This window comes from Archocentrus centrarchus, chromosome 19 (genome assembly GCF_007364275.1).
Source record: "Archocentrus centrarchus isolate MPI-CPG fArcCen1 chromosome 19, fArcCen1, whole genome shotgun sequence".
Taxonomy (NCBI): domain Eukaryota; kingdom Metazoa; phylum Chordata; class Actinopteri; order Cichliformes; family Cichlidae; genus Archocentrus; species Archocentrus centrarchus.
In genome coordinates this window covers 6436681-6464346 of record NC_044364.1, presented here as the reverse complement: position 1 = coordinate 6464346, position 27666 = coordinate 6436681, and the positions used below count along the sequence as shown (strand labels likewise).

The window sequence follows — 27666 nt, the reverse complement described above, 5'->3', positions numbered from 1 at the left end:
GGTGTGCACAGTTGTCATCCGTGTGATGCTAACACAAGATCCCCAGAGGGAAACTGGGGATGAGTGTGCTGGTGGAAGCAACAGTCCTGTGCTCTGGCCTGGAGCTAGTGGCCTGAGAGAGCGTGGCTGACTGCACTAGAGAGGCAAAGGCAGGCGGCGGTCCTCTGCAACTGATGAAACAACGCAACATTCCATGTAATCACTCTATATATAGAGGATGCTGAAAAAAGGAGGGTTGGAGGGCAGGAAATCTTGTAAAATATGAGGAAAAATTAGGGCAGGCAAGCATTAAAGATTAATCGCGACACTGACTGCCCGGCTCAGGCTTGCCATGCGGAGAATGCCACCATGGAGATAGGAAACAGAGAGGAGGGGGGGGGGGGGGGGGGGGGGGGGGGGGGGGGGGGATAAAGTGTGAGAAAGGACACACTTTGGGAATGAAAATGCCTCGCAGATGAATTCTGGGGTGATAAATGTCCGTGGTTCAATACCCTGATGAATTTATGTGTGTTCTATTATGGGAGGGTGGGGATAAAGCATGGAGATGGGAAGGGGGTGGGGGGGTGGAGAGGAAGAGAGAGAACCCTCTCTCAATGTGCCGGTGAGCTAGCCATGCAGAGCCCATTGCAAACAAGCCATCTGTAGAGATAAGTAAAGAAGTGATTACAACAGGCCCAGCTCAATTTCTGACAGTTGACGCTTGACTGCCCCTGAAGAGCCGAATTGATTTAAATGAAGAAGCTATGAATATTTTAGAGGGCAGAATTCCCCTTTAACCTGAACAGTTTTGATCTCCCTTCCTGCCCTGTGTGTGTGTGTGTGTGTGTGTGTGTGTGTGTGTGTGTGTGTGTGTGTGTTTGTGTGTGTGTAAAACAGTGCAGACATCGGGGAGAATGTAATTATTGATAGTGAGATTACAGCCCTGTTGTCGCAACGGCTGCAATCAGCTGCCTCCTTTAAGCCCTGATGAATCAATGACAGTGCCTGGATCTTTTCTGTCTGCACTGCTTTGTTCATCAAAGTAAGCTTTGCAGTGTACACCAACCCTTGTTTGGGGATTTAGCGGCAAACCAAACTGGTGTACAGTACACTCTGACTTTTGCCTCTGGCTAATTCTCTCTGCAAACAAGCTGGGGCCCATCAGCGGGTTTGAGCGTGCGTTCATGTGCGCACAAAGAAAAAAAAAAAAATGCCCAGACAAAATATGCTGAACCTGTGATATACTCGATATGCAACAACACAGCATTACGTGCCACCTGCAAGAAAACATCAAAGCTGCGAGTCAGCTACGGCAGTGTTTGCAAGTAAAAAAGCCAGTTGCTCTACCAGTGTTCAAGGTGAGGGGACCACACCCAGTCATTACACTTCATGAAGTGACTGAACCAACGGGCATTTAAGCAAACAAAAACACGCATCTTTGTTGCTCTTGGTGAACTCACAGCAGGGAGAACAACCCGTTCTGAGGGCACCTCTATTCAGTAACTGTTGCCTTGCATTAAAAAAGGGCAACAACTGCTTTGAAGTTGGGTGGCAATGTGCCGTTTTGAGAGCGAGTGATGGCAGGTTGTGAAATGCTGCCCTGCAGCCTTTTCCCAGGAGATCGGCAGCAGTAATGTTGAACTCCTGTCACCCATTTGCCATTGCAAACATACCTTGATGACAATTTGTTATTGATGTTAACCTGAAGGTGAAAGCGCACATATTACAATGGACAATCAGATCTCACTCTCACACACACACACACACACACACACACCCTCTGTGATGATCCAGGTGTTCAAGCTACTAAATTGTAATCACCTTTGGCTGATGGGGTTTAGATAGATGTGGCAAAATAAGGAGACTAACTAATGCTTTCCTCCTGTGGAAAAAACAGATGACCTTGCATCAGAGCTGTTCATCCATTCTTCCAAACCCATCAAGTCTGGATCAACAAATCCCCACAATAAACTGCTATTGTCCATGATGGCACCAAGATACATGTGTGCATAAGAACAAGCAGAAGACATAAGTTCTCAGGGACTTCACAGTGACATAAAGGGCACTGTCATTCAGTGGCGATTCGCATTCCTGCCTCATATATCAAAGTCACAAGCTGTAATGTTATTAGAGTAGCTTTGCCAAGAAATCCTTGATTGTTCCAAGAAAATAAATTTCATACTTTATGGTCTTCCCCTCGTAGGACAGCAACCCTTGCTTCTATTCCAGAAACTGACAGTACTCCAGCCAGTTCCGCTTGGTGACCGGATTCCCTTATGTTTTGTTCTTCGTGTTTTTCCAGTTTTCAGCACACACTTTAAAAAAAAAAAAAATGCATATAGAAATAGAAGGTACAGGGAGTGATATCTGCAGTTCTTTCGCAAGGCCGACACAATCTGCTCTCCTGCACAAAGTCCAAACACATCACCCACTGTTTTCCATGTTTCAGTGTTGCCTGACAACACAAACAATCATGGATGCTTTTGTTGTGCTGTCTGATACTGCAGACTCAGAAAGCCAAAAGAGAGCGAAAAAACAAAAAATACAAGGGTTTGCATTTTGCCTGCAAATCTCAAACTCAAAAAAAAAAAAAAAAGATCATTAGTAAAACAAAACACCACCCATCAACTTAACTGAAAATCACTTCTGCTCTTACCAAGTAACAACAACAAAAAGACTTTTTTTTTTTTTTAATTTGGGCCTCACCTCGTGCCAGGCAGGAGGACTTCAGCACTAAATACCACACGAGTCAGATTAAGACACATGCTGTTCATGTAGCCTACTTGGTATCTTCCATCTTTAGAAGACAAACTAGCCAAAGAATGCCTCTCTCTTCAGCCTCATACCCTCTATGAAATGACCACCTTCTTTTATACTGTAGACAGCCTGTGAAAAATATAACCCAAAAAAGCGAAAAGCCCACAGGCTGCTGAGCATTTGAGCCCACCGGGCAATCCCCCTTTCTCCCATAGCCCCAGTTTTTAGTGTGTGACAGTCATGTGAACGAAGCCGTGCGCATTCTTTCATGCATGAGCCTATAACCGCTGCAAGGATTCTGATGGTTACTCAGTGAAGAAAAAAAAAAAAAAAATCAGGTGGATTTGATCTGCAAGGCCATGGACTTTTCACCCTAGCCATTCAGAGCTGTTGTTCTGAATCCAGCCAAATTACAAGCAGCTCACTCACAATGACGGGGCAAAGCGGTGCCAACAGAGGAGAGTTGTAAACAGTCAAACTTCTTAACGCACGGCATCTTTAAGACCTCATTTTACAGGTTCATATCTTCACTCTGTGCTGAAGTAGATCAAGTAATGTTAAAGAGAAATATAATTTCTCTCATATTACACATTTCTGTGTCAGCCTCTTTAAGGCTCCCCTGGAGAAAAGACCATCCTGCTATGATTAGTCAGCCGGCCTGGCAAAAGGGCACTGAACGTTGGTTATGCATCATAACCCTGATTCTGTGTTGCTTTAGGCCTGAAAGAGCTGTGAGCTGTTAACAAAACCCCGGAGTTCAATATACACATTTCAACTGGTATGTAATTTAGCATTACAGAGTCAACATAAACCTGGTCTGAGCACAGAGAATAAACACTGCTGATAATGCAAGTCATCTCTGCTATTCAACACGCAAACACTAAGAAATATTTCTATTATTTTGGTCATTGCCTTCAAGACCAAAAGCAGCCAGCTGGGTCCTCATATGTCAAGAGTGCATTAAGACTCATATTTGCTCTTGCAGCCAACAACAGATCATCTGGTGGTGTTTCTCATAGCTGAGGAACTGCAGAGTTAGCAGAAGAGGCTCCAACAGGTGAATAACATGGGCAGAATGGGAAGCAGCTGTTGATTCTATGTCTTAAGCTAGGCAGGTATAATGCAAATGTCTTACACGGGAAGACAAATAAGTAAATGAGGACAAAACCTGACTGCCAATAAGGCACTTTAGGCAGCTGAGAAACTGTGTTTTGTAGGACTTAATTACTCCCTCTGGTGTGTACTTTGGATTTTTTTTTTAAAACTTTGGACAATTTTAAATGCATGAAAAAAAAAAGCAATAGAAAGTGATCTCTAAAGAGAAGGGGAAAACACACACACACGCGCACACACACACACACATACAAAAGCATAATATGGCCTCTTAAAAGAACCAATAATACTGGAATGAAACATCCATAAGATGTGGATTTATCCCCATTCACTTAGTGGGTCCAGAAGGCTGTTTTAGGCCAGATTCACTTCAGCAAAGATGTCACTGAGTGCACTCTTAGAGCCAGAAAGCTCTTCTGTGAAGCCTGTAATGAATAGTTAGATCCAGTGTGAAGGGTTGAAAAAACAGAGAACCAAAAAAGAAAAGCACAGAGGGAGTTAAAAAGAAAAAAAAAAAAAAAAAAAAAGGCCTACCAGGAAACGTGCAGAGAAACGCACCATGACACTATTCTCCATGAACTTAAAAAAGAAAACGATAAATCTAACAGATGTTTATGGGATCGTCTCGTGATTTTGAATCTGGCTTGTTTGGATTCCTGCATGAGAACGGGGAGTGACGAGGAAACCTCGCGCTGTTGTCTGGGTTGTTTTCTACCCCTATGATCCAATAAGCCTCTGCGCCACGTGATGACACTTACGGATGTTGTGCCTCTCTACTCTACACCCTCCCGTCAATGTTCTCTGGTTGTGCACTAAATTTTTTATTACTTTCAAGCAGTAAGGCAAAGAGCAAATATGCTACCCCTCACCCACACGCACACACACACACACTCCCCCTGCAATTCCTCCATTGAGCAAAACAATGTGGAGTCGAGTAAGGGATCAGAGGTCTTTTCCTGGGCCAAACCCCCACAGTCTCCCCTCAGACGAGCTCACATGGTTTGAATCAATGCTGCCACTAGAGCTGTTTAGTGGACTGGTTCAATAAATAGTATCGGGCTCTCTGAATATCTACTTAGAAAAATGTATGTGACTCATCCCTCTACTCAGGAGAAATCCTTTTTTTTGAAAACAAGCAAGCAGTGAAGAGAGAAAGAAGATGCATACAAAAAACAGTTATGGGTGCTTTTGTTGTTGCTGCCAAACATCAGAAATTCCGGTCTAAATTTCCCTTTGTCGCGTCTTTCTATAGTCTTGAGACGAGGAGGAAATTGGCCCTTAAGAGCCCATGGAGATTCCTGACTTTTTTTCTTTTTTTTTAAAGCTCCTTCAGCAGTGAAAGACAACAGAGCTATCCCCATTATAAAAGGCCTGCTTGAGCTTTATGCAGCCTGGCTCCATTGAGGTAAAGAATGGGAAGCAGCTCTGCTATACTTTGCTGTTGCAATAAAACTCTCTCTTATTGCAGTAGATATGCTATCAGTAAAATTAAATCTCCCACGTCTGCTGGCGGATACTTAACCCAAGGAAACCATGCAGCAAACACATGCACTATCATAGATCTAAACTAAATCTCCCCGATACAAAAGTACTATAAACTGCCATTTATAAAGACTGTTGTCCTCACTAATTAGCACAGGAGCCTACACATAATCACTATTTTTTAATAAAGATACGTTATGTGAGCACATTGCTTCTTTATATGTATTAAATATAAATAAATTAGTGCAGGGCCTCCAAAATTTAACAGATACTCTTGTCCAGTTAAGGCCATGCTGCTGCTGCTGCTAAGGAACTTCCAGATTACCAGAGGAACCGGGGATAACACTGGCATGAAAGTTTGATCTGATTAAGGCTGGCACGGCTTTCAAAAACCTGGTTTGCATTAAGTGCATATTTCAGGAACGCAAAAGCTTCGGGTAAACGTGGCCTGGATCAGAGCGCAGTAGACTCGCAGAGTCTGCTCATGAAGTGGGGGGCACAAAAAAAAAAAAAAAAAAAAGGGAAAAAACCCAAACCTGCGGGAATACCGACATCCAAGTGAGAGAGACGAAAGTGGGTCAAATATATATATATATATATATATATATATATATATATATATATATATATATATATATATATATATATATATATATATATATATATATAGGCCTGTTGCAGCTAGGATGCTCAGTGATTGCGAGAACAAGCACTGTTGAGCACATATTATGGGGTTTAAATAACTGAAATGGTGACATGGGAATAAAAGGCCTTACAATGACAATTTCAGATGCAACTGCCGTGTGATAGAAAGATGAAAGCAAAATAGGAAATGTATTATTATAATGCACAGAGGGTTTAACTTCACCAATTAGTGAGATGAAGTTGAGGTGGCAAGAGGGGGGCAAAAAAAAAAAAAAAGCACCTACAGTGATTGGAGCCGTTCCAGTGCTGGTTTCTGATGGACGTGCTGTACGGATGGGGCGCCCCGGGCACCAGTCCTTTCTCCGGGATCAAGCATCCTCTGCTCTGGTTGTAGTAATCCATCATTAAAAACGGGTTCGGGCTGGGATTCAGTCCCACAACGTCCACACTCTCATACATCATATGAAGCAGGGCGACAGCAGAGGGAAATATTCTCAAAAAACCGGACTGTTGTCAGGAACACTCGAGCCGTGCGGTTTTCAGCTCGCCACGAGCAGCGGTGCCAAACGGGGGGAAACTGCATCAAAATCGGGGGGAAAGTGGTAAATCCAAACACAGCGGGGACATCGGAACATTTGGCATCTTCTCACGGCAATATAAAGAGCGAAAACCAAACTGAGGGGTGAATCGGTGTCCGAATCCGTCTAATCGGATATGAAAACATAATCTAAAAGAACAGCCTGCTTTGTGTCCGAGGTAGAAACTCGACACCAATCAAATACATCGAATAACTTCAGCCGAAGGTATCGGTTTTTGCGGCGTTGCTCAAACACAGAGCAACATATGAGGCTGTATCCACACGACAAAGAATAAATCCCCCCCCCTCCAAAAAAGCAAAAAGAAAAAAAAAGCAACATACAGCACAAATCTCCAAAGTCTTGGTGGACAGCGCAGGAAAATTTGGGGATGGGTTGCAGGCGCAAATATTATAGAGAGGGAATTCCGCAGAGTTGCAGTTTGTCCTTCGGGTTACGGTCGCTTGTCCCGTTTGCGCCTGTTGTGGGTGGACTCCTGTCAGCTCCGTAAAATGAGCCAGTCCCCCCCCCTCTTCACTCTGTTGCGCTACAACAAGCAGCGAGCTTTCCTCGGTCAGACCCCTGCTCTCCAACATCCAGGTTCCCGTGAAAACGCGCAGCGCCGCCTTGTTTTGTATTTGGGGAGAGAGAGAAGCCTCAAATCATTCCCACACCAAACCGTGCGGCTATCATGTTCTGCAGAAATGTGACAAGGCACAGCAGCTGAGGGCTTTGGCTCCACCTCCGCTCGGCTCTTTCTCTCTCTTTTTTTTAATTCTGCTTCCCCTCGGTGCCTTTCATGCGTCGCTCCTCCCCTGTTTAACCCCTTCAGGGACGTCACCGTGGAACTCCCTCTCCCGAAGCACGGACACTGCAGGAGTCTTTGAGGGGGAGCCCGCCGCCCTCCGTCAAACTGAGCAGCGAGGGCTTTAAATAGGAATGTATTTGAGGACATGATTAAGTTATATAAGCTCAGTAATTAGTCTTTGGTATCTTTACAGGGCGATCATGGACAGAACGGCTGATATATCAGAATGTATCTCTCTTGCTTCTTTTCCTGGAAGTTCCCATTTATGTTCTCACTCTTTACTGGGCTCCTCCTTCCAACTAATTTGACCCTTTTCCCCTCATCAGTCCCTACCCTCCGATTTTCTCTTCTCCCCCAGCCGCTGTCTCCCTAATTTGCCTAATGCTATGCGGCTGAACTTTTCCTGAACTCAGGCAAGTAGGCAGCCTCACCTTCTGGTGACCCACTGGCTGACTCGGATCTCTGGCTTGCTCTCATCCCACATTATTCAAGGTTTCCCACCTTGTACACCCAGTGTAACACCATGACACTTTTCCTCTGGTACTGCCCAGAGAGGCGCCTCAGTTCACATAACACACACGAGGATAATAGTGCTAAAGTCACCCAGTCATAGTAACAGGGCACTTAACTTTTCTCACAGTTTAGTTACAGCTGGAAAAAGTCCAGGAAGTTGTTTTTCTTACTTCAGAGTTGCATCACATCCCTAATAAAAATGCCCCCCTGCCTGTATACCCAGCATTCCAGGTGACATTGGTCCAACTTATTATGCAAACCTGCGGCTGTGCCATCCATGGGCATGGCACAACTTAAACTATAAAAGTTTTTTTTTTTTTTCTAAACAAGTATTTAATGCTAATATCAGTGCTGAAAAAAATATAGTGGCAGTAAAGTTCATAGCCCCACAGGTGCATCCAAACTTTTTTTTTTTTTCTTTTTTCCTCATGTGCTTCAGAAATCCCAGCTTGTGGTTTTGTGATTGTCATGTGATCCGGAGGACAGCTGCTGGCCCAAATTGTCTGTGCATACGTAATGGTAGAGATTAAGGCCAAGCGCCCAAGCTACAAAATTTTATTTATTTATTTATTTTTACCTTAACACTACACAAGCAGAAATGTAATTTTAGAAACAAACATGAACGCACACAGAGGAAAATTCTGCATAGTGACAACGTCAAGAACACAGCAAGGACAGTTTTCGAGCTGCTTCGGTGTCTCGATGCAGATGCGAAGCTTTTCCAAACTGCCTGTGTGGACAGAAACATTTGATACCTGAATGGCCTTGTGAAATGTATCTGCACAAATACAAGCATGGCCAAAAACCTGAGTGACTTGCATTGTAACCTACACCACTGCCGAGACAATACCTCTCCTCCCCCACTTTCTCTACACCTGAGCCACAGGCCACAGCTGGGTCTGACCAGCAAGGTTTTTGAAAGGGATTATCTGCCTGCTGGCAGGGGGGCTCGGCTTGCTCCGCCTCCACTGACTGTGACACTTATTTAATGCAGGCCCCTAGTGTGTTTACCCTGCCTGATAAGAGCTGACATGCAGGCCTGGGCCACGGCGACCCCTTGCCTGCATTGATAGCGCAGCCACACATTCCTTGACAGGATTAGCCCAATGAGTAATGGCTGTCAGAAAATGCTAATTTTCCAGGCTCTGTTTTCCTCTCTGAGGAGGGAGCATTTGTCCCTGGGTAATACCCCATGATTGCATAAAACAAGCTGAGAGATAACAGGCTGCTGATCATTACTTATTAGGAGAGGGAAGAATACAAGATTAGGCTGACATGAAGTCCTTTTCCCACAGCTTTTCTCCCATTTATTTGTAGAGAAAAGAATAACTTTGACAGGTCAAAAAAAAAGGGAAAAAAAGAACTGAATATATATCCAAGTGGCTAATAATAAATAAAGGTGAAATTGGAACAAATGACTCCTTCTGAGTAGACAGTTGGAGAATTGAGTGTATTGCATTACATTAATGGAAAAATGAGGACTGGTTTTATGCCCAGTGTGCACGTGAAAGTGACACGTTACAAGCACAAAATATAAGAGCTAGGACATACGCTTGATGGCTGGTACCACAAAAGCAGAAGTAAGACTGGTAAGTTAAAGAGAGAGAGAGGACACACACACACACACACACACACACACACACACACACACACACACACGGGTTTCAGCCCACATTAACACACCACTTCAAGTGGCTGTTCTTGTTCCAGCATCAACAAGCGCCACACTCCCGAGAACACGGAAAAGTACTTTGGCGCAAGAAAGCCACAGAGAGTGAGATTGTGTCTCGATCCCCTAAGTTGACGCTGAGAGCCCAGTCTCAGAGTCGCAGCTCGGGCTTCAAAGTGGGGTTGCATGAAGTCCCCACTCCAAACCAATGCATGGGCCTGATCAAAACAGCATTCAGATGCAGAGGCCTTGCAGAAATAGTTATGTAACTGAAAATAATAGGGGAACACCACGGGCACCAAACATAACAACCTTGATCTGAAGCAAAGCTGCAAGTGAGAGTCCAGCAAAGACATGGGGAGAGAGGGGTGGGTGAAGGTTTTTAGGAGGGAATTCAAAGAGTTTTATGGGCTAAGAGAGGAGAGGAGATTGCTGGCTGGACCTTGAGGGTGTCAAACTATTTTTACTGCCCCCACTTTCCTTCTTTCGCAGTCCAATCAGGGGCACTAGGAAGCTGTAAAAAGTGCACGCCTTGCCATTCCTTCCCCAAGGAGATGGGCAGACAGGTTAGAACAAACAATAGGTGGTTTTGTCATTTGGATTATGGTGCTCGGTAATAGGAGGGGGGAGCACAGCTCCTCTGTAAGTGTACAAAGTGGACTCAGCAGTGTCTTTCTTTATATTATGAGTGAGAATTTCTGTTTCTGGAGATGTTCCACTGACATCTGCAATCAGCTAGCCCTTGGCTCTTGCGCTCCTACCTTCACTCTTGAGATCATTTCTGTCCTCTGTGGCTAAAGAACACTTCCTGCACAATGTGCTCTTTATTGGAGTTGATGGCCAAATCAAAACAGAATCAAATTGTCTCAATGTCATGGAAAAGTCTGCTAAGCTCTGGCTGCCTAGAGACACTAAACAGGCAAAAAAGCTTTTATAAAAAAAAAAAAAGCCCAAGCAGACCTGCCGTATCACTCGGACAACACTTGGCTTGGGTAATAGCTATCTCTTGACACGATAAGGCCAGACATGTTCGAGTTAGAATGGCCTGGGCCTAATTTTAGAGTTCCTGTCTGCCTTAGTGGCTACTACACAAACACAGGCACTCATGCCTCACCTCCCAGAGCACTCCTGCACATGTGCCAGCAGATGGCTAATGCCCAGACGATAAAGTAGCTTGGGCAAGCCTCGGCAAAGCTTTCCATCTTTCTTAAATCTTCCCAGCGACCTAATAAAACAGCACAGTGGGAAAAGACAGTGGAGGTGGAGAATTCAGAGGGAAGCACTTTAAGGAGCTGAAATGTGTCCTGATTTGAGAGGCCGCGAGAGAATCTAAGATAGTGACTGAGTCTGTTCAGGTCTCTGTCACACTGTTAGACAAAACGGGCTGTCTGTATGTCAGCATTATCCCACGAGTGATCAGCACCATAATCCCCCCCCCGGTTTCCCCACTCTTACCAATAGCACGGCCCTGGCAGCCACTTCTTCCTGTCACTCTCCAACCAGAATCACATCTCCCGAGTGCATACCTGTGTGGGTTTATGCATGTTTGCTTTTAAGACTACCTGAATCTCCACGGCCTGTCTGTTACCACTTCGTTCCCCTTACTGCCTTTACAGTTTCCGTGTGTGTATTTGTTTGCACAGCTGGTTTTGTGCAGCCTGTACAGGCAGCACCAGCCAAACCCAGCAGCTGTGCTCCCTGACATTGAGCCAGTACGTAATGAGGGCCCGACCCTCCGATGTGAGAACAAGCTCGAGTTATCAATGAACAACTGTGCCACTTTCACCTCCCTCTGTCAATCTAATGAAAATGCACACACACACACACACACACACACACACACACACACACACACACACACACACACACACACACAAACCTTGACCCAAAGTTAAACTGGTCTATAGATCTCAACCTTGGTGCTTTGCTATCCTCCGTGTGTGTGTGCAGCTTTGTGTGTGTGTGTCATTCTAAAAGGACCCTGTTAGTGGCTGCAAGGATCTTTGAGAAAGCACCCCCCAATCATTATCCCTTTAATGTCCTTCCGACAGCAGATTCCAGCATTTATGGTACAGGCCTATATCTGCCCATAAAGCCTTTTATTGTTCAGCCCGGCTCTATGGTGGCCGTAACCTGGTTTTCCCATTTTTTATGGGGACCTTCACTATATCACGGGGGGGGAGGACAAAGCTGCCCACCATCGGTGTTTACCAAAGTATGGCCTGCTCATAAATCCATCGCGGCCGGCGGCATTCTGGAAATACTTCAGCCGAGGAAGAGAACGAGAAAGAGAGAGAGAGAGGGAGAAGGAGGTGAGGGACGTAGCTTATTGTATAGCTTGTAATCCTCCACACTCTACAGCCTTGAGTTAGAAAGCTATCTCCTCAATGATCATTAGGTCTGTGTTGCTTTGCACCAAGTCCATCACTCAGCAAATCAAGAGAAAATTGCTATGGATGTTACCCTGGAGGAAGGATATCTCAATATCAGTCATCCAAGACTTGGAATGGCCCCCATTAGCTGTCAGAGACAGGGAGATGTTTTAGTACATACAGACGGATACTGTGATAATTCGATTAAAAAAAAGACAAGAGGAGCAGAGAATGAAGCACGGAAACAAGGGGCAGCAAAGAGAGCAAGAAAAGGAGAAAAACTATGGAAAAAACCCCCCAACCAAATTCCTCCTCAAATCTGCTGAAATGAAGTTTTGTTGGCAAATGTATCAGATCTGTTGATTATTAATTTAAAAAGTGTTTATGCACACATTAATCATGATTAATCAAGCAGAAACCATTGCTGTACAACTTGCATTAGTCCCAACTGTAACCAAACCTTAACTGAGACCAGATAATCATTATCCTGATTTGAAATTATGTGGGCCTGTCAGTAGTGTCATCATGCCCGCACGGTATATTGTTTGGACTGGTCCCCACATGTTGCTACCAAGCATCAGCCTCCGGGGCTGGAAAGTGAAGCCAGCAAAGTTTAGGCTGGCTCCAAAAGCCAGTCAATCCCCAAAAGACTCCTGAGTTAAAATGCCCAACTTCAGATGTTTGCAGCTTGGTGCTTTAGCTGATTGTTTTTGGTTTTGCATGCACGTTACTGGATGAAATCTTGCTGTAAGACAGCAGAGAGGGAGAGTCAAAAAGCAAGAAAGGAGGAATCTGGAAGAATGAGCTCGATACTCTGCCAAAACTCACTCAGAAATTGGCATTACTGATGCAATTACAACTCAAGCTACTTTCTGTTTATGTCTGCATTTCCTGCATCCAGGTTCTCGACCTCGTGGCCTCAACTCGGAGCTCTCAAAAACTACAGATGTAGCGATTAAAATGGGGGTGAAGTGAATCAAAAAGCATCTTCTGCATCTATTTCAAGTTTTTGATTTTGACCATGTCTGGTTTAAGGCATTGTATTTGTCTCTCCCTCTCACAGATCTAACCATTTTCCCCCACTCCCTCTTGGTGCTTTCTCTCTCACACTTCAGGATTTGAAGTGCTACAGAGGGCCAATTTCCTGTTTTCTATTCAGAAGTGTGATGCTCATGGTGGCCTGGAGGGGATATGAGAGGTGGTGGTGGTGGTGGTGGGGGGGGGGGGGGGGGGGGGGGGGGGGGGGGTTAGTGGTTCACTTTAAGTGGATTGCCCTCATTCTTGTTGTGCCCAGCCCAAAGCATTATGATGCCTTGGTGATTGACCTCCGCTTCAGCAGTGCCCCTAACACCAGCACCAGGCAGGGCACACCGATTGTTGTGCTTGTTGTACAAAGACTGAATGTGTGCCACGACCCGCACAAAAGGTTGGATAACTGCAGGCCAAATGTGTGGTCGACACTCACTGAAACTATGGTCTGTGCGTGTGGAGTGGGCTGGGGGTATTTGTGATCCAACTCTAATCCTGCACTTGCTCTTTCATAAAAGTGACTGCTCTCTTCCAGATTCTTTGCTCGCTGCAACCTGTTTTTAATGCTTTAAGCGAATGTGTGCCCGTGTCTGTGCACGACCCTGCAAAACGATATGAAGTGTTCGAAAGTGCCGATGTAGCTCAGATGTTGATGAAATGTGTGAAATCCTCAGCTTAGCCAGCAAGTTGGGAGCCGGGGACAACAAAGGCCCTTGGGAGAGCGGCTCACAGCATGAAAAATGCCCCTGCCGTCGTCACCACCGTGGCCCCTGTTAGCCTTCCTTTTACAGAGAGATGGGGGGGGTTGGGGGATCTGCCTCATTCTAACTTGGAGCAAGAAGGAGGAGGGTTAATGGAATGGATGACTCCAGCACATTAAATGAGAAGTGAGCAGAGCGATGAGGGGAGAGGGAGTCATCAGCGTTTCAAAAGAATGGGGTGCAGCGAAAGTAGATGGAGCAGCTACTCTCCTTTCTCTGCCACAGCTCACACTCTCAGTAGTAGCTGTTCACCACACACTTCACCCCTGTGTGTGTGCGCGCGTGTGTGTGTATATATATATCGATATTTATATATATATATATATATATATATATATATATATATATTTTTTTTTTTTTTTTTTTTTTTTTTGGAGTGTATGAAAGAGAGGAGTTAATTGGATGAGAGGCAGCCCCGTTTAGCTCTAAATCCCAGAGGTACTTCAACCCTCGCAGTCAAAATTGTCCTATCAGAGATATTCACTGTGTCTGAGGTTGATACTGCAGTCAAAAGGATTACTCATCTTAGCCCCAGGGAGCAGAATGGAGCCTCGTCATTCTCAGACAACAAAACCAGAGAACTGGCATGGAAACAGATATCAGCGTAAAACTTTTTGCCCTCAGACCTTGGCTCAATGCACCCTTGGCATTTAAGTGCACAAACACTGGGGAGGGGGAGGGGGAGGGGGGGAAGTGAAGTAGTGAAAGCGAGACTGACATGTTAAATAAATGCACCTGCATCTCTCAGCACAGATAAACTTTTGTGCTGCTGCTTAACGATGTTATGCATATCCTTGCAATCGCGGTGAATTGTGACTGTGACAGAAAGGAGGAACCTTTCAAAAAATTCACAGATCTGAGAGAAAGTGAGGGAAGAGCTACCACTAACTTCTTTCTACCCATTCACGCTGAAGAAAAATTTCTTGAAATGAGCCGCCTTTGCCTTTAGTCGGGCCTGTGATAAAAAAAAAAAAAAAAGAAGAGCACAGATTGGCTTTGGACTGATGGCATCCAATGGTAGTCACTATGGCGACCCAAACCATCTGTGTTCTGAACCCATAGAGAGGGGGAGTGTCTCAAAAGTAAGTAAAAATAGGCTAATACAAAACATGAATGGCTCAGAAGGGCAGATCATTAGCTGACCACATCTTGCTATTCTCTGTGTGATACCAGGAAGGGGGGGTTATAGATTAAAAAAAAAAAGCAGCCTGATAATATTTAACCAGTGGAGTTCCATCATCAATCTGGACTGTCTCCCCCCCACCCCACATCATCTGTCCTCACCGTCAGCTCTGACCTATTGTCATTCAAAGCCTGACTCCCTTTCACTCCTTATTCAATATTTTTGAGCCATTGTTCCACCTTACATGCCCCCTCTAAACTGCATTAGTTTTCCCAGTCAGCGGTTAAAAGCAGGGGGGGGGGGGGGGGGGGGGGGGGGGGGGGGGGGGGGGGAACCACAATATGTTATAATGTCAGAAGTAACAAAAACATCAGCCGGCCGTCACACAAGTCTGGGTTTTGCACGCATTTTCAAGCATGCACATTGTCACACTTTCTCCATGTATACTTTTGCACACACACGTACACCCCGACTCCCCCCACCCCACCCACAGACACACACACACACACACACACACGCACAGAGCAACCCCATGGGCTTCACTGGGCTCTTTGAATAAAAAAAAAAAAAGAGCAGTCATTTATCCGACTCATCTTGCTGCACCTCGCAGCACCTTTTTAAAAACACTCTATATTCCTTGCTAAGGCTAAAGCTGCACCTTACTGACAGCATGATGGAGAGCCCTATTCTGCCCCCCCCCTTTCTTTCTCTCTCTCTGCAGCTTCTCCCATCTTTCCATCCTAGCTGCCAACAGCTTTTACCAAAAAAGTAAAGGCTAAGCTTCAGTGACGACGTAAGAAAGTGTAGATCCGCGTGCATCTGTGTGGGTGTGTGTGTGTGTGTGTGTGTGTGTGTGTGTGTGTGTGTGTGCCTTGGGTTGTTTTGGCATAGATCCATGTGTATCAGTGTTTGCATGTTTAATCAGAAAAAAAAAGGTGTCACAGTTAAATGTGTAAAAAGGTGGAGGGCGAGTTCACAGATGAGCTTGCTCATGTGTGGAGGTGAGAACAGGCGTGCCAGAGGCTGCTGGGAGGCCTGTCGTGTCAGAGCTCATCAGCAGCTAACAAAATCATCCACCAGAACCTGTCAATATTCAGCTCGCTATCCTCTCTCCAGATCAACTCTTGCACTGTTTTATTGTTAGCAATCAACAGCTGACATTTGTATAACCTGCAGAGGTACCATTATTTTTTATCAACACCCACACCCTGTACATCACAGGTGTGCCTGCATATGTTGTTAAATTAAGCACATCTTCTGCTTTCTCATAGCTCACCAAGGTTTTAAAGTTTTACATGTGAGGCGACCACACTCCAAGTGTGGACCTGTGTAGCTGTCACATTGCTCTTTAAATGGGGCGACCTTTTCCCCCCTCAAAAGACCATACTGACTAAAATATAATGAGAAAATACACAGAATACAAGGAAAATATTACTGAAGTAAAAATTCTGGCTAAATATCAACATTTAAATTAGCCTGCTTCTTGCCAATCGTCTGATATGCAACACTGCAGAGGTCACTGGAGAAACACATTACAATGAAACAGAGTTAAATAGCAGTATAATAACTGCATGCATTTGCCTCATGATCTCTTAGCATAATGCTGCATCTCATTGATTTTGGGGAGTTGCTTTGCTTTCCTTTCAGGAGACTGTGGGCCAGACTGAGATGGACCGCCGGCTGTATCTTGCTTGATTTGGAGCATGCCATCCCCCTGTTTCCCTATTTTTAGAGTAACATGAAAAAAAAAGCCTGTGTAAAGGGCTCTGTGATGTGATACGTGGTATGTAAACACAACTCATATCGATCGAATCAAATACAAATCATTCAAAAACGTCACTTTACAAGGTTTTTGTCAGTGTGCCTTCAAACACCTTTGGGTTGGCGCTGAATTAAAAGAAAAAAGGATGACGTATGTTCCCGTTAGCACACGGTTGAGCGTCAGGATGTCTAGACTGTATTTGACCAAAGGTGTGCACGCTCGACATTTGTGTGTTTATCTGGAACCGTTTCCATGCGACTGAACAGACATCAACAGCAAAACCTCTAACCTACTTGGCAAACAGCCCGATTCTTTCCATCTTCCTCTCTCTGTGGACGGATCATTCATCATGCTCTTCCCCTCCCTTTCTGTCCATACAGTGTCGTGGTCTGCAACATTAGCTTCATCAATACAGCTTTTAAAGCAGATAAAGGTCACAAATCGAGACAAGATTGATTGAAAACTGTTCTTATTGAATAGAGTGAGTAATAAATGAGGAAGGAAAAAAAAAACTTATGGAGCAAGCCTATATATGACCACAAAAAGATTTAAAAAAAATGCTTGTTAACCTGTGCTGTTGCAAGGTTATTAATTAGATTTTTTTTGTTTTGTTTTTTTCCTGTTATCATCTGTATCCAAATGTAACTATGCATGGTGCTGGTGCCATATGGCTCTCAAAGGGCCTGATGTGCTGCACGGATGCAAATGGCCTCTTTTACATTTACAGCCCTTACAAATAATTTGGTAGGTTGATGCATTGAAGATGCAGAGGGGCTCTGAGAGTAAATAATCTCAGAATACTACTAGGCCTTCTGATTGACCAAGGCCTTTAACGACCAATCAGTTTGGTCGGTCAGTGTGATCTCCTGTGCTGACGAACTCGAAGCATTTTGTAACGGATTTTGCAAGAGATCTTCATAATTGTGACAACTTTGACACAACAGTGGTGACATTCCAGAGCTAAGATACAGTAAGTGATGAGAAAAACACACAAGCACAGACAGCAACACTTCCCCCCTTTTCATGCAACTTCCTTATGTTTCACGATTGCTGGCATCCATATTTCTGATACTCAAACACACTTCTGTGAGAATAAGTTAGTGTGGTAAGAGCTGCCAGCTGGACTCTATGGGTGGTGTCGTCATTGTGTCATTTGTGTATCCCCTTGCTTAATTTCTATCGTACTTTGTTATTGCACACTGTTCTGACATCAGGGTTATTGTTTGCAGACGGGTCTCTGAGTAATGTATATTTCATGATCAGCGCATGAATGGACTTCTGCATGCCTTCCATTTTGTTGTTGTCTACACTACACACTGAAAGGTACCAACTGCACACACGCCCTCCGGGCAGTCTTGAAGCACACTTGAAAAAGTATCGTAGGAACGAGTATTTATGCACGGTATCCACAGTGCCCTGCCCCAGTTGTCACAATAAACAGCTCAAGATCCTCTGCACATCATTCATGCTACACCAAGGCTCAGGTCAGGTCATGGTATGATATCATGTTTTTTTTTTTGTCCAACACACACAGGGATACATGCTGTAGGGATACAAGTGTATGCTGTCACTTGGATGCAGTGTCAAAAACGTGTGGAACAACCAGCGATTTGGGCTACTCTTGTTCACGTTTGTGCCGTTGTTGGTCCTGTAGCTTTGCCCCAGCCGTTTGAAAAGGAAAAAATACAATATACAGAAAACTTCTATGAAGTGAAGTCAAATAGTGCAGGACAGATAGAAAAATAAATAAGCCAAACTATTCACTGCAGCTGTTATTTGCGCAATTCTCTTTCTGGTGAACCGAGCCATTGCTACCTTTTTAAACCACCAGCATTACGCATAACAGCACTGGCTTCAGGCTGCCTGTTTTTTGGAGGACTCCACGCAAGTGCATTTCTATACGCTCTGTGCTGGTTGAATTCCCATAATCCTCTATGCACATAGAGCTATGCAAATTGATATGCACATGGGGCCGTAAAATCCAAGACAACACAAAAACACAGGCAAAGAAAAATCAGACACCTATGGAGCTATTAGTTTCTGTTTATACTATTCCTATTCTGTTTATACTATATATCGCCCAGCCTTAATATATATATATATATATATATATATATATATATATATATATATATATATATATATATACACACACACACACACACACACACACACACACACACACACACGTACATGCATGGGTCTGTAGAGTGTGGAGGAGATAGCAAGTATTAAGTGGAGAAAAAAGTGTGAATAATTCATAAAGGACAAAAAGTGACAGTTAACAGGAGTGTGTCACAGGACACTAACGTTCAATCATCTATCCATCGAACCATCTGCATCCTCTTCATCTCTCTCCCGCTCCACTGGGGGAGTTCAGATAAAGGATAATGGATCTGCTGACATTCATCTGTCCTAAATAAAATTCACATAAAATAATCCTGTTGGTATGGAGCAGCATGCACGTACCGCACACGTTCAGCAGGCAAATGAGATCACACACACTCTCGAGCATATGTGAGCTTTTGATCAGATGTGACTGGTCGAATAGGATAGGATGCATGTGCATCTATATAACTACCGTGTACATACCTTCACAAACTAATGTACAAGCGCAAATCTACTCTGCAGGAATTCACATATAACATATGCATGTACAAATACCCATTCACAATTGATTATAGGCAGGTTGGCCAGCCAGTTTGTAAAAGGTCTCTCCTATACACACACACACACACACACCCTGCAGGCCTGGTTCTGAGATAGTTGCTAGACTACACCTCAGTAGTCAGGCAGTACTCAAGTAGTCAGGGCTAAACGTGGTGCAGTAATCATAATTTGTGCCTCAGAAGCTTTGGCTGAGTATGACACCAGTGATGACCATGTGCATGTCACAGCCACAGCTTGCTAAACACACACAGTGTCAGATGCAGATGTACACAGGTTGTAAATGGACACAAAGTTGGTTGCATGTAGATAATTAAAGAGACTGAGTCAATAGATGTGTGCAAACAATCAGTGATATGAGAAAACAATTGCGCTGGGCCGTCAACCACAAAGGGGGTGTGTGCACAAGTCAAAGACAAATCAGATTGAATGAATCCGTTTTACAAATCACTTCAAACTCTAGAGTGAGTGATAAATGAAGGAAAAACAGTTTTATTTTCATTAAAAAAAAAAAAAAAAACTCTCTCTAAGGTAACTTGTTACAGTCCACCACCAACACTTACACACACGCAGATGCAGCAAATCCCACCATCAGCACCACGCAGGTGCACGATCATTCCAGCAAACAGATAACAATGAACACCCTCCTCTCTCTCCCTCTCTCTCTGTACCCAAAACCCAGTCATCTGGCAAAAGAGCTGAGTGGGACACATCATCAAGGGTATTTTTTGTTGTTCCAAAGCAGAACTACACAATATTGCTAACACACACACACACACACACACACACACACACACACACACACGCATGCCAACACAACAGCAAAGGTATGGAGGTTTAGAGCCCTGTCAAAAATGCTGGTGTTAAATAGCCGCTTTTAAAGATGCAGATTTTATTCTCTGTTGAGATTTCATTTAATTTTTTTAGCCCTTTTCAGAAATTTATGTCTGCATGTGGCTTTTTTTTTTTTTTGGCAATCACATAAAGCCTTTTATTAATGTACTTAAAATAATAGTCGACTCATCAAATTACACTTGTTGGTTCTGATTTCAAACAGTCTCTGGGTGGTTAGACTGTCCTTTGTAAAGGTGGTATGATGAGTACCACTTCCAACACAACCTGAACCGTGAAGACAAACATCAGTGTGGCACTCGAGTGATACTCAAATTACCTCGATGACGCTGCTCTCAACTGTGTTCCACTTTCACGTAGTGAATACTCTGAAAGCTCAAAACTGTTCACATAAAGGTGATAAGAATGAAGCTGAAACATGAGGACATGAACATTAGGACCGCTTGCTTTAAGAGCCAAACATGGAAAACCACTGCAACATGGAAACGGTGCATTATTTAAATATTATTACGATATACAGATATATGGATGTGCCGGAGATTTATATGTTACTGCTGTCCTTTAAAGCTACGGTTCAGAGCAAAACATCTTACGGCCTCAGGTCAGTGGAATTAAAACTCTTGTTTGCATTCAAGTTTAAGAGAAAAATATTTCACTGGATGTTTTTTTTTTTTTAAGTCAATCAATCAATCAATCAAGTGTTGGTACAGTAACAAAAGCAATAATAGACCTGCCTGTGAAATAAAAAAAATGTTTGGCAGGAACACAGATAACCAACCATACACGAGTTCTCTATTTGTGCTTCATTCCCGTTCCATCCCGTCCCGAACAAATTTAGACTCATTGTAGGGACAAACACAAAATGTCTCTTTTATATAGAGCTCAAGGTTGTTTGTTTCGTAAATATTGTTCTGCAGCAGTGCTTCTGAATTTCTAGATGAGTTTGAGTACCCCACCACCACCACAAATAGTCTAAGAGCCTTTGGTTTGAAGGGTTTTCATTGAACATCGAATAATTTGAAAAACATTCTCCGGTAAATTTGTTCCATCATACAAAGAAAAACCTTTCTGAACATGTATGTTTGTGGACATTTCCGTTATTATGTTTCATTATCTGCCATTATTTCATTATCCATTTTGTTCCATTCTTGGAATTAACTATAACAGGATATTTCCTCTCTTCTCCTTCACTCTGCCTCTCTCTGCATATCCTATGTTAACTTATTTTCCCCTCCAATTACTCTTTTCTCCCTCATACAAGTATCTCCTTAGCTCCCTGAGGAAATGTACATCTCTATATAATCAACTTAGCCACGTTGCCGTCTGCCATTGCCACGCTGCCATGAGTTTACCGGTCACACGACTGAACTCCCTCAGCTTGTTGTGCAGTAAGTGAAGAGGCCGAGGCTGGCAGCGACGGAGGCTGTTGCTAACAAAAGAAACTAAGACTGGGGGTGGTGGTGGTGGTGGTGGGGGGTTCTTTTTTGGTGCAGCATGTAACCACGAGAGCATTACTTTTAATGCTTATTGCAGAACAGGTGAAGTACTGCTGCTAGAAAATTTACAGAGTAAGTCTGCAGTAATTTTTGCGAGTCATTGTGATCATTTATGAAAGTGAAATTGCATCCTTTTTCTTCTTCTTTCTGGTCTTCTCAGATATTAGAAGTGGCACAAAATATTGATACAGTAATATATCAAACAGTTTCCATTTTTGATACAATTACTAACACGCTGGAGCCAAAAATCTGTATTTTTATTAAAACATTCGGCCGCTTTGGGCAAATTGTGCCAACAATTTCATTTCAAATCGCTACTTTATGACTCCTTGCGGTGGAGCTAATGAAATGGATGAGGGTAGGGCGAACAGAGGCTGCAGTGGAGAAGAAGAAACTTACGGGGGGGGGGGGAATGGCTGACAGCAGGGAAAGCAAATCAGAGAGCTAATGAACTGAATGGACAAATTTAAACATCGCATATAAATCTCTTGTAATGTGTAAAGCGTCACAGGGCCACTGAATTGCGATACGACTGTGTGGAATGAATCGAGGTAGTTTCAGATTGTGAGCTACACCACGATTCCCACTGCTGCTGGATATGATGTTGATTTTAATATGTTTGGGGATTAGACAGTTGATGTCCTGACAGGCTTTCTGGTGTTTTACACTAAATCAATAAGTTAACCAAAAAAAACCCACATTAAATAACAAGGAAAATAAGTCTAAAATCTACACCAGGACTTTGGATTACGATACATGCACTGCACTACCACCTTTACGGCAGAATGGCAGGGTGATGTAAATGTAGCACAGAGAGAGAGGAAACAGACTATAATCAGGTTTCCTTTTACTGTTAATGCTGCCAAGCTAAAAAATAATCCCTGCCTATTACAAAGCACAACCTGTTTCCTACTGAATGCAACTGGCCGCAATGCTTCTCCTGCTGCAAAGAAGAAACCCGACGGGGAGAGTTACAAACGCTACATTCACAGTTGCATTTTTTCACCCAGCAAAAAATGGACTCTTATCCAAAATGCACAGGAGATGAGACAAATCCTGCAAGAAGGAAGGGAGGGTTACTGAGGGAAGGATGGGAGGAGGTGATACAGAGCAGAAGAGGAAGATGGATGTCACAAGTGTGGGGGACTGTGTCGGCGAGGCTCGTGCACTGGGCTCTGACGGTTGCATTCGAGTGCTAAATGACTGTTATCAAAAAACTTTTTCCAAACCTTTTTTTTCCCTCCTCTTTTCAACTTCAGCAGTTGTTCTCTGCATATACATCATAACCTGAGCATTGACTTCTCTTTTCTTCTGTCTGTCTGACTCCACTTATAGTAAACATCCTACCCCTCCTTCCCCCGTTTCTGTCTCTCTCTCTCTCTCTCTCTCTCTCTCTCTCTCTCTCTCGAGGGAAGCTCTGTGACAGTGTGGGGTTTTATTTGTGTAATTTACATCCACCCTGACAGCCTTCTGTGCCCCCCTGCAACCCTTGGCTTTTACTGCAGCCAGACCCTTGTAAAACAGCCGCTCTTTGTGATGAGAAGGAGGGAAGCGGGACTGTCTGAGCTACAATCCAGAGAGGGCTGATTGTAAAAACACCACGCGGTCACTTGGTGTCATTTAGCGTCCTCGCCGGCTATTTGTGGGTGTGTGTGCGTGACCTCATGTCTCTAAATCTACATGTTTGTGTGCGCACTCCATAGGACCGAGGACGCTGCAGGATTGGTTTCTTGACCCAGCGAGCTTTAGTATAGGCAGGGATCAGACATTAACCCACTAGTCATCGTGGGCTTGCTGTGTACTTAGTAGGATCACTCTAGGAAGTCAATGGTCAAACAGAAATCCTGTTAACAGTTAGTATGGACTGCCAAATCAACTACAGTGGATGCCTCAACACTTAGCAATATAACCCCACTGTAGATGAAAATAGCCAACAAGAGTCTTAAAGCTAATCTCAAATGGAAATGCTTAAATTCAGACAACTTTCATGTATTTTTTTTGGGTGGGTGGGGGGGGGGGGGGGGGGGGGGGTCAAAGACAGTCAGCACCAATAAAACTCTGAGAGAAAATGCTAACTAGAACAAGAGAGAGCAGTAGGAGAATAAAAGACAGAAGTATGAAAGAATGAGACAAATAGGTAATGAGGGGGGAAGAGATCAGTGAGTTGCTGCATCTCAATGAAGAGAAAACACACAGATGGAGGCAGGACGATTTGAAGCAAAGACGCTAGAAGAAAAAGGAGCAAAACGAGGCATCACTGTGAATATAAAAATGTTGCTTGCTTGCAAAAATCAAAAATGTATTTTATGGAGAACAAGGTCACAAATGAATGAATCAGTGAAACAGAGCAACCCCGCCCCCCCTTTATTTAGCTATTTCTCAGCTTCACTTGTTGTGATGTATTAAACGAGCGCCGCGTTAACCTGTGATGAGCTAACATCGGCACGGTCTGCACGCGCACATGCACACCTGCACATGCTGAAACAACAGCAGAACATAAGAAACAGCAAAGTTTGAGAAGGAGCTTTGGGGAACAATGACCCCCAGTGGCCAACGATGCTTTAGAGTAGACTGGATCAGAGACGTGTGTGTGAGAGAGACAGAGAGAGAGAGAGTGCATGTGTGTGTGGGGAAGAGAGCTGAGAAGGAGCTCATTAAGAGTGTTTGGCCAGTCAGCCTCTCACAGTTCAGAGCAGCCAAGGATGGTAAACAAGCCCACTTGAGCACCCACTCAATAATGTCTCACACACACACACACACACACACACACACACACACACACACACACACACCACAAGCAGCCTCTGTCTGTATGAGACAGCACCTCAAATGGGAACACTGCTTATTAAAGCTATAAGAACACTAACGCACACAAACTTTGTTTTAACCCTGCCGAACCCTGGGTTTGTTTGTGTCCTCTTAAAAAGTCATCAGAGTCACAGCGAAATAAGGAATCAAAGCAGACGGTCCGGCAGCCCAGCAAAGATGCAATTAGTAAACATGAACACGCATCATGTGCCACCCGTGAATGCCATCTGCTTCAATTTAAAACTTTATAAAAGGAGGAACAACACGTAAATGCCCAAGAGAGGAGATCCTATGCCATTTTGTATGATCAAACCCTAGATATATATTAAAAACAATAGTGCAGAAAGCCATTTGATCATTTGTCAATTATGAAATCATTGATTTCTGGCAATTAAATCATTTTTCTAACTATAAGTAATTTGGCAAAAACCAAGCACTGGCAATAACTCTCTCCTACGATGTGGCTTCAGCCACACCACCAGCAACATCACGGCGGAGCTATGGCTCTTCTCAATGAAGGGGACCTGATGTGTTATTTTAATCAACTCGGCCTGCCGGCATTAATTATTCACCACGTTGGTGAAGTGGGACAGCCTGCAGGGTATAAAGAGGGAGGGATGGGGGAGGGTCCTTCTGATTAAAGATTTTAAGGAGGGAAAAAATGAAAATGAAAAAAGGAGAATATGAGAAAAGAAAGAAAGTGGAGATGGGGACGAAGATTTATGCTATACCTCCTCCCCTAGTCCTTGTTAGCTTTCTAGTGTGTGTGTGTGTGTGTGTGTGGATGAGGTTTAGAAATCAGTGGGAAACAGATAAGTGGAGTGTGCACCATGTGCGTGCAAATATGTGGATGTGAATTGTCAGTTTAAGCGATTAGGGTGCTTACAGACAGACAAAGTGTGAATGTGTGTCCTTTTGTGTGTGTGTGTGTCAGGCCACATACCTACCAATCACATTTCACCAATCCAGTGGTGCCCCTTTCATGAAGGGAGGGGTCTGACCTGCCTGACCATCCAGAATTGGATCATGCAGCATCATGATTAGATTTGGCCTTTGATACACACACACACACACACACACACACACACACACACACACACACACACACACACACACACACACAGCACTCCTACAGTGCCTTCTAGACTGGGATGAGATGCAAACTGATTGGACCACGCGTGGCACCCATCTAAGGGCCAGTGTGTGGGATAAAAGTCTAAAGTGAGACCGCATGAGTGCATGTCTGAGAGTGTGTATTTTTGTGCCAAAAACACAAGCACCCCATGAATGAATGCCTGTGCCTAAGCAGCTTTGGGAGCCATTCTCACAGCAGAGACGGAAGGGGAAACAGAGCGCCCCTGCTGACACTCTCAGTGGGCTGACACAGAAAGCTTGTTTGGGGCATTAAATCTTAATACGCACGAACGCTGGGCAGGAGACAGGAGAAAGAGAGAAAATGAGAGAAAGAAAGTGAGAGGCTGGATTGAAGGTGGAAGGAACGCGATAATAAAGGAGGAGCCGCGTTAGGAAAGGAAGAGAGAGAAGATGCGTAGCAGCACACTGAGGGGAACTCCTGAGGGGCAGGAAGGATGTTGCAAGGGAAAAGAAAATTCTTTCCCCTCCAATCCACAGGAGGATAGCCTAGGATGCCAAAAAAATGTAGCATGGCACTAAATCAAACCACTTAAATCATCATGTGTTAATGACTCTGTTAACCCACTTCTCCCCCCTCCCCTCCCTCTTCTTTTCCCTTCACTAAAAGCCTGTACAGAGGCTTTGTCAACCCTAATTCATCCTCTCAGCAGACAGAGACAGACGATGGTGAGAGAATTTCGAGGGAGGCAGATGATTAAGGGCTGCGAACTTTCTCCAGAGATTTCTCTATAAATACATTCTGTCAATCACGCCTTAGTTTGTCTACAATATCACTGTAATGATATCATTATGCTGCACCCCTGTGTCGCTTTGGACTGACGTGTGTCTCCACTGCAAGCTACTTAGCATGTACTGGAGCCAACAAGAGTGACAGGTACACCTGTATGTGCTCATGTGCAACCCACTATGCATTGTTAGGTTTACTGTCATGTAGCAAGTTACATGCATACTTAAAACTTTATGTGTTTACTGCAGGGAACAGAGATCAGTGTTGTTTACTGAATGTTTGTGCTGCTCTTCAACAAAGAGTCTTAAAAGTGAGCAAGAATATTGTGATGTAGTGTGCAGACTGTACTTCTTGTCAAAAGGGTTTTGTTCTTACTACAGCGCGCTCTTGGACATGTTTGTGCATACCTGCATTGTCTCTACAAAAGAATGAATCAGATGAACAAAGTATTTTAGCAACTGGGGTCTACCAGGAAAAAAAACAAAGCAAAACATGTTTTAGCCACTCAATCTGGCACTGGGAAAAAAAATATGCTCATTATCTCTGGATCACTTCAGCCACAGTGCACCAAGTCCATCACTGGTTGCTTTGTTTTGCTAATTCAGTGGTCTTTCTCTCTGAGAATTCAGCTCTGAAAATAGCACCACAAATTGGTTTCCTTTGTTCTTTTTTTGTTGCGTTGAACTAAAGTAGTAAATTAGACAGTACACAGACACTGAAGGAGATCCTCATCATGTCTGACGAGCCAGTACAGTGATGTGGAGACCTGGTTTATGTTAACTATTCAGGAACTACAGTGCAGAAGTCCCCATTCGTGCATCTAACCACTTTATGAGATGACATGTTATCACAGAGCCCATCAGGTAGGCTAACCATGTCTTACTAACTCTTCTCCAACCCCACCACAAGTTACAGGTTGCACACCCTGATCAATTAATAGCACATTATCCCCACTCGATTGTTTAAGTAGGCTGCAGGGAGACCCCTGCCGTTTTGCCCATAAGTTTTAATAAAATGCAGCTACACCAATGATTTCTTTGACCAGGCATCAACTAGTGTGGAGATGACTGAGTAGATGACAAGTAATAGGAGTGGTTTAATAAGCAGATTTGGCGCTTTTCTCCTTATATGTAACACCAACAACTCACTGACCCATGAGCTGAGAGCATATTGAAAAAACTGACCAATGGATTTAGAGACTACACTTCTATTAGCACCATACTTTCCTTATTATCAACCAAGTTTGAGGCCACATCCTGCATCATGAGCCTAACGGTGATTCAGAACAGAGGGCAAGTTGCTAACTTTAGCTCTCTAACAGTGCAGCACTAAAGGGAAAAAACCTCTCATAATAATAAAACAATAAGACTGTG

At 43.9% G+C, this 27666-nt stretch overlaps 1 protein-coding gene across 2 annotated transcripts in view; it reads right to left on the bottom strand.

The window, feature by feature from the left end:
- Window positions 1-27666, bottom strand: part of raraa (retinoic acid receptor, alpha a) — a 140251-nt gene that overhangs the window by 33661 nt on the left and 78924 nt on the right. The window contains exon 1 of one of the 2 annotated variants that reach the window (XM_030755174.1): window positions 6261-6917. The exons of the other annotated variant lie outside the window; for it this stretch is intronic. Coding sequence (XP_030611034.1) covers window positions 6261-6438 — 178 coding nt within the window. The 5' untranslated portion in view covers window positions 6439-6917. Of the gene's footprint in view, window positions 1-6260; window positions 6918-27666 lie in introns of those variants that run through there. 2 annotated transcript variants of the gene reach the window in all.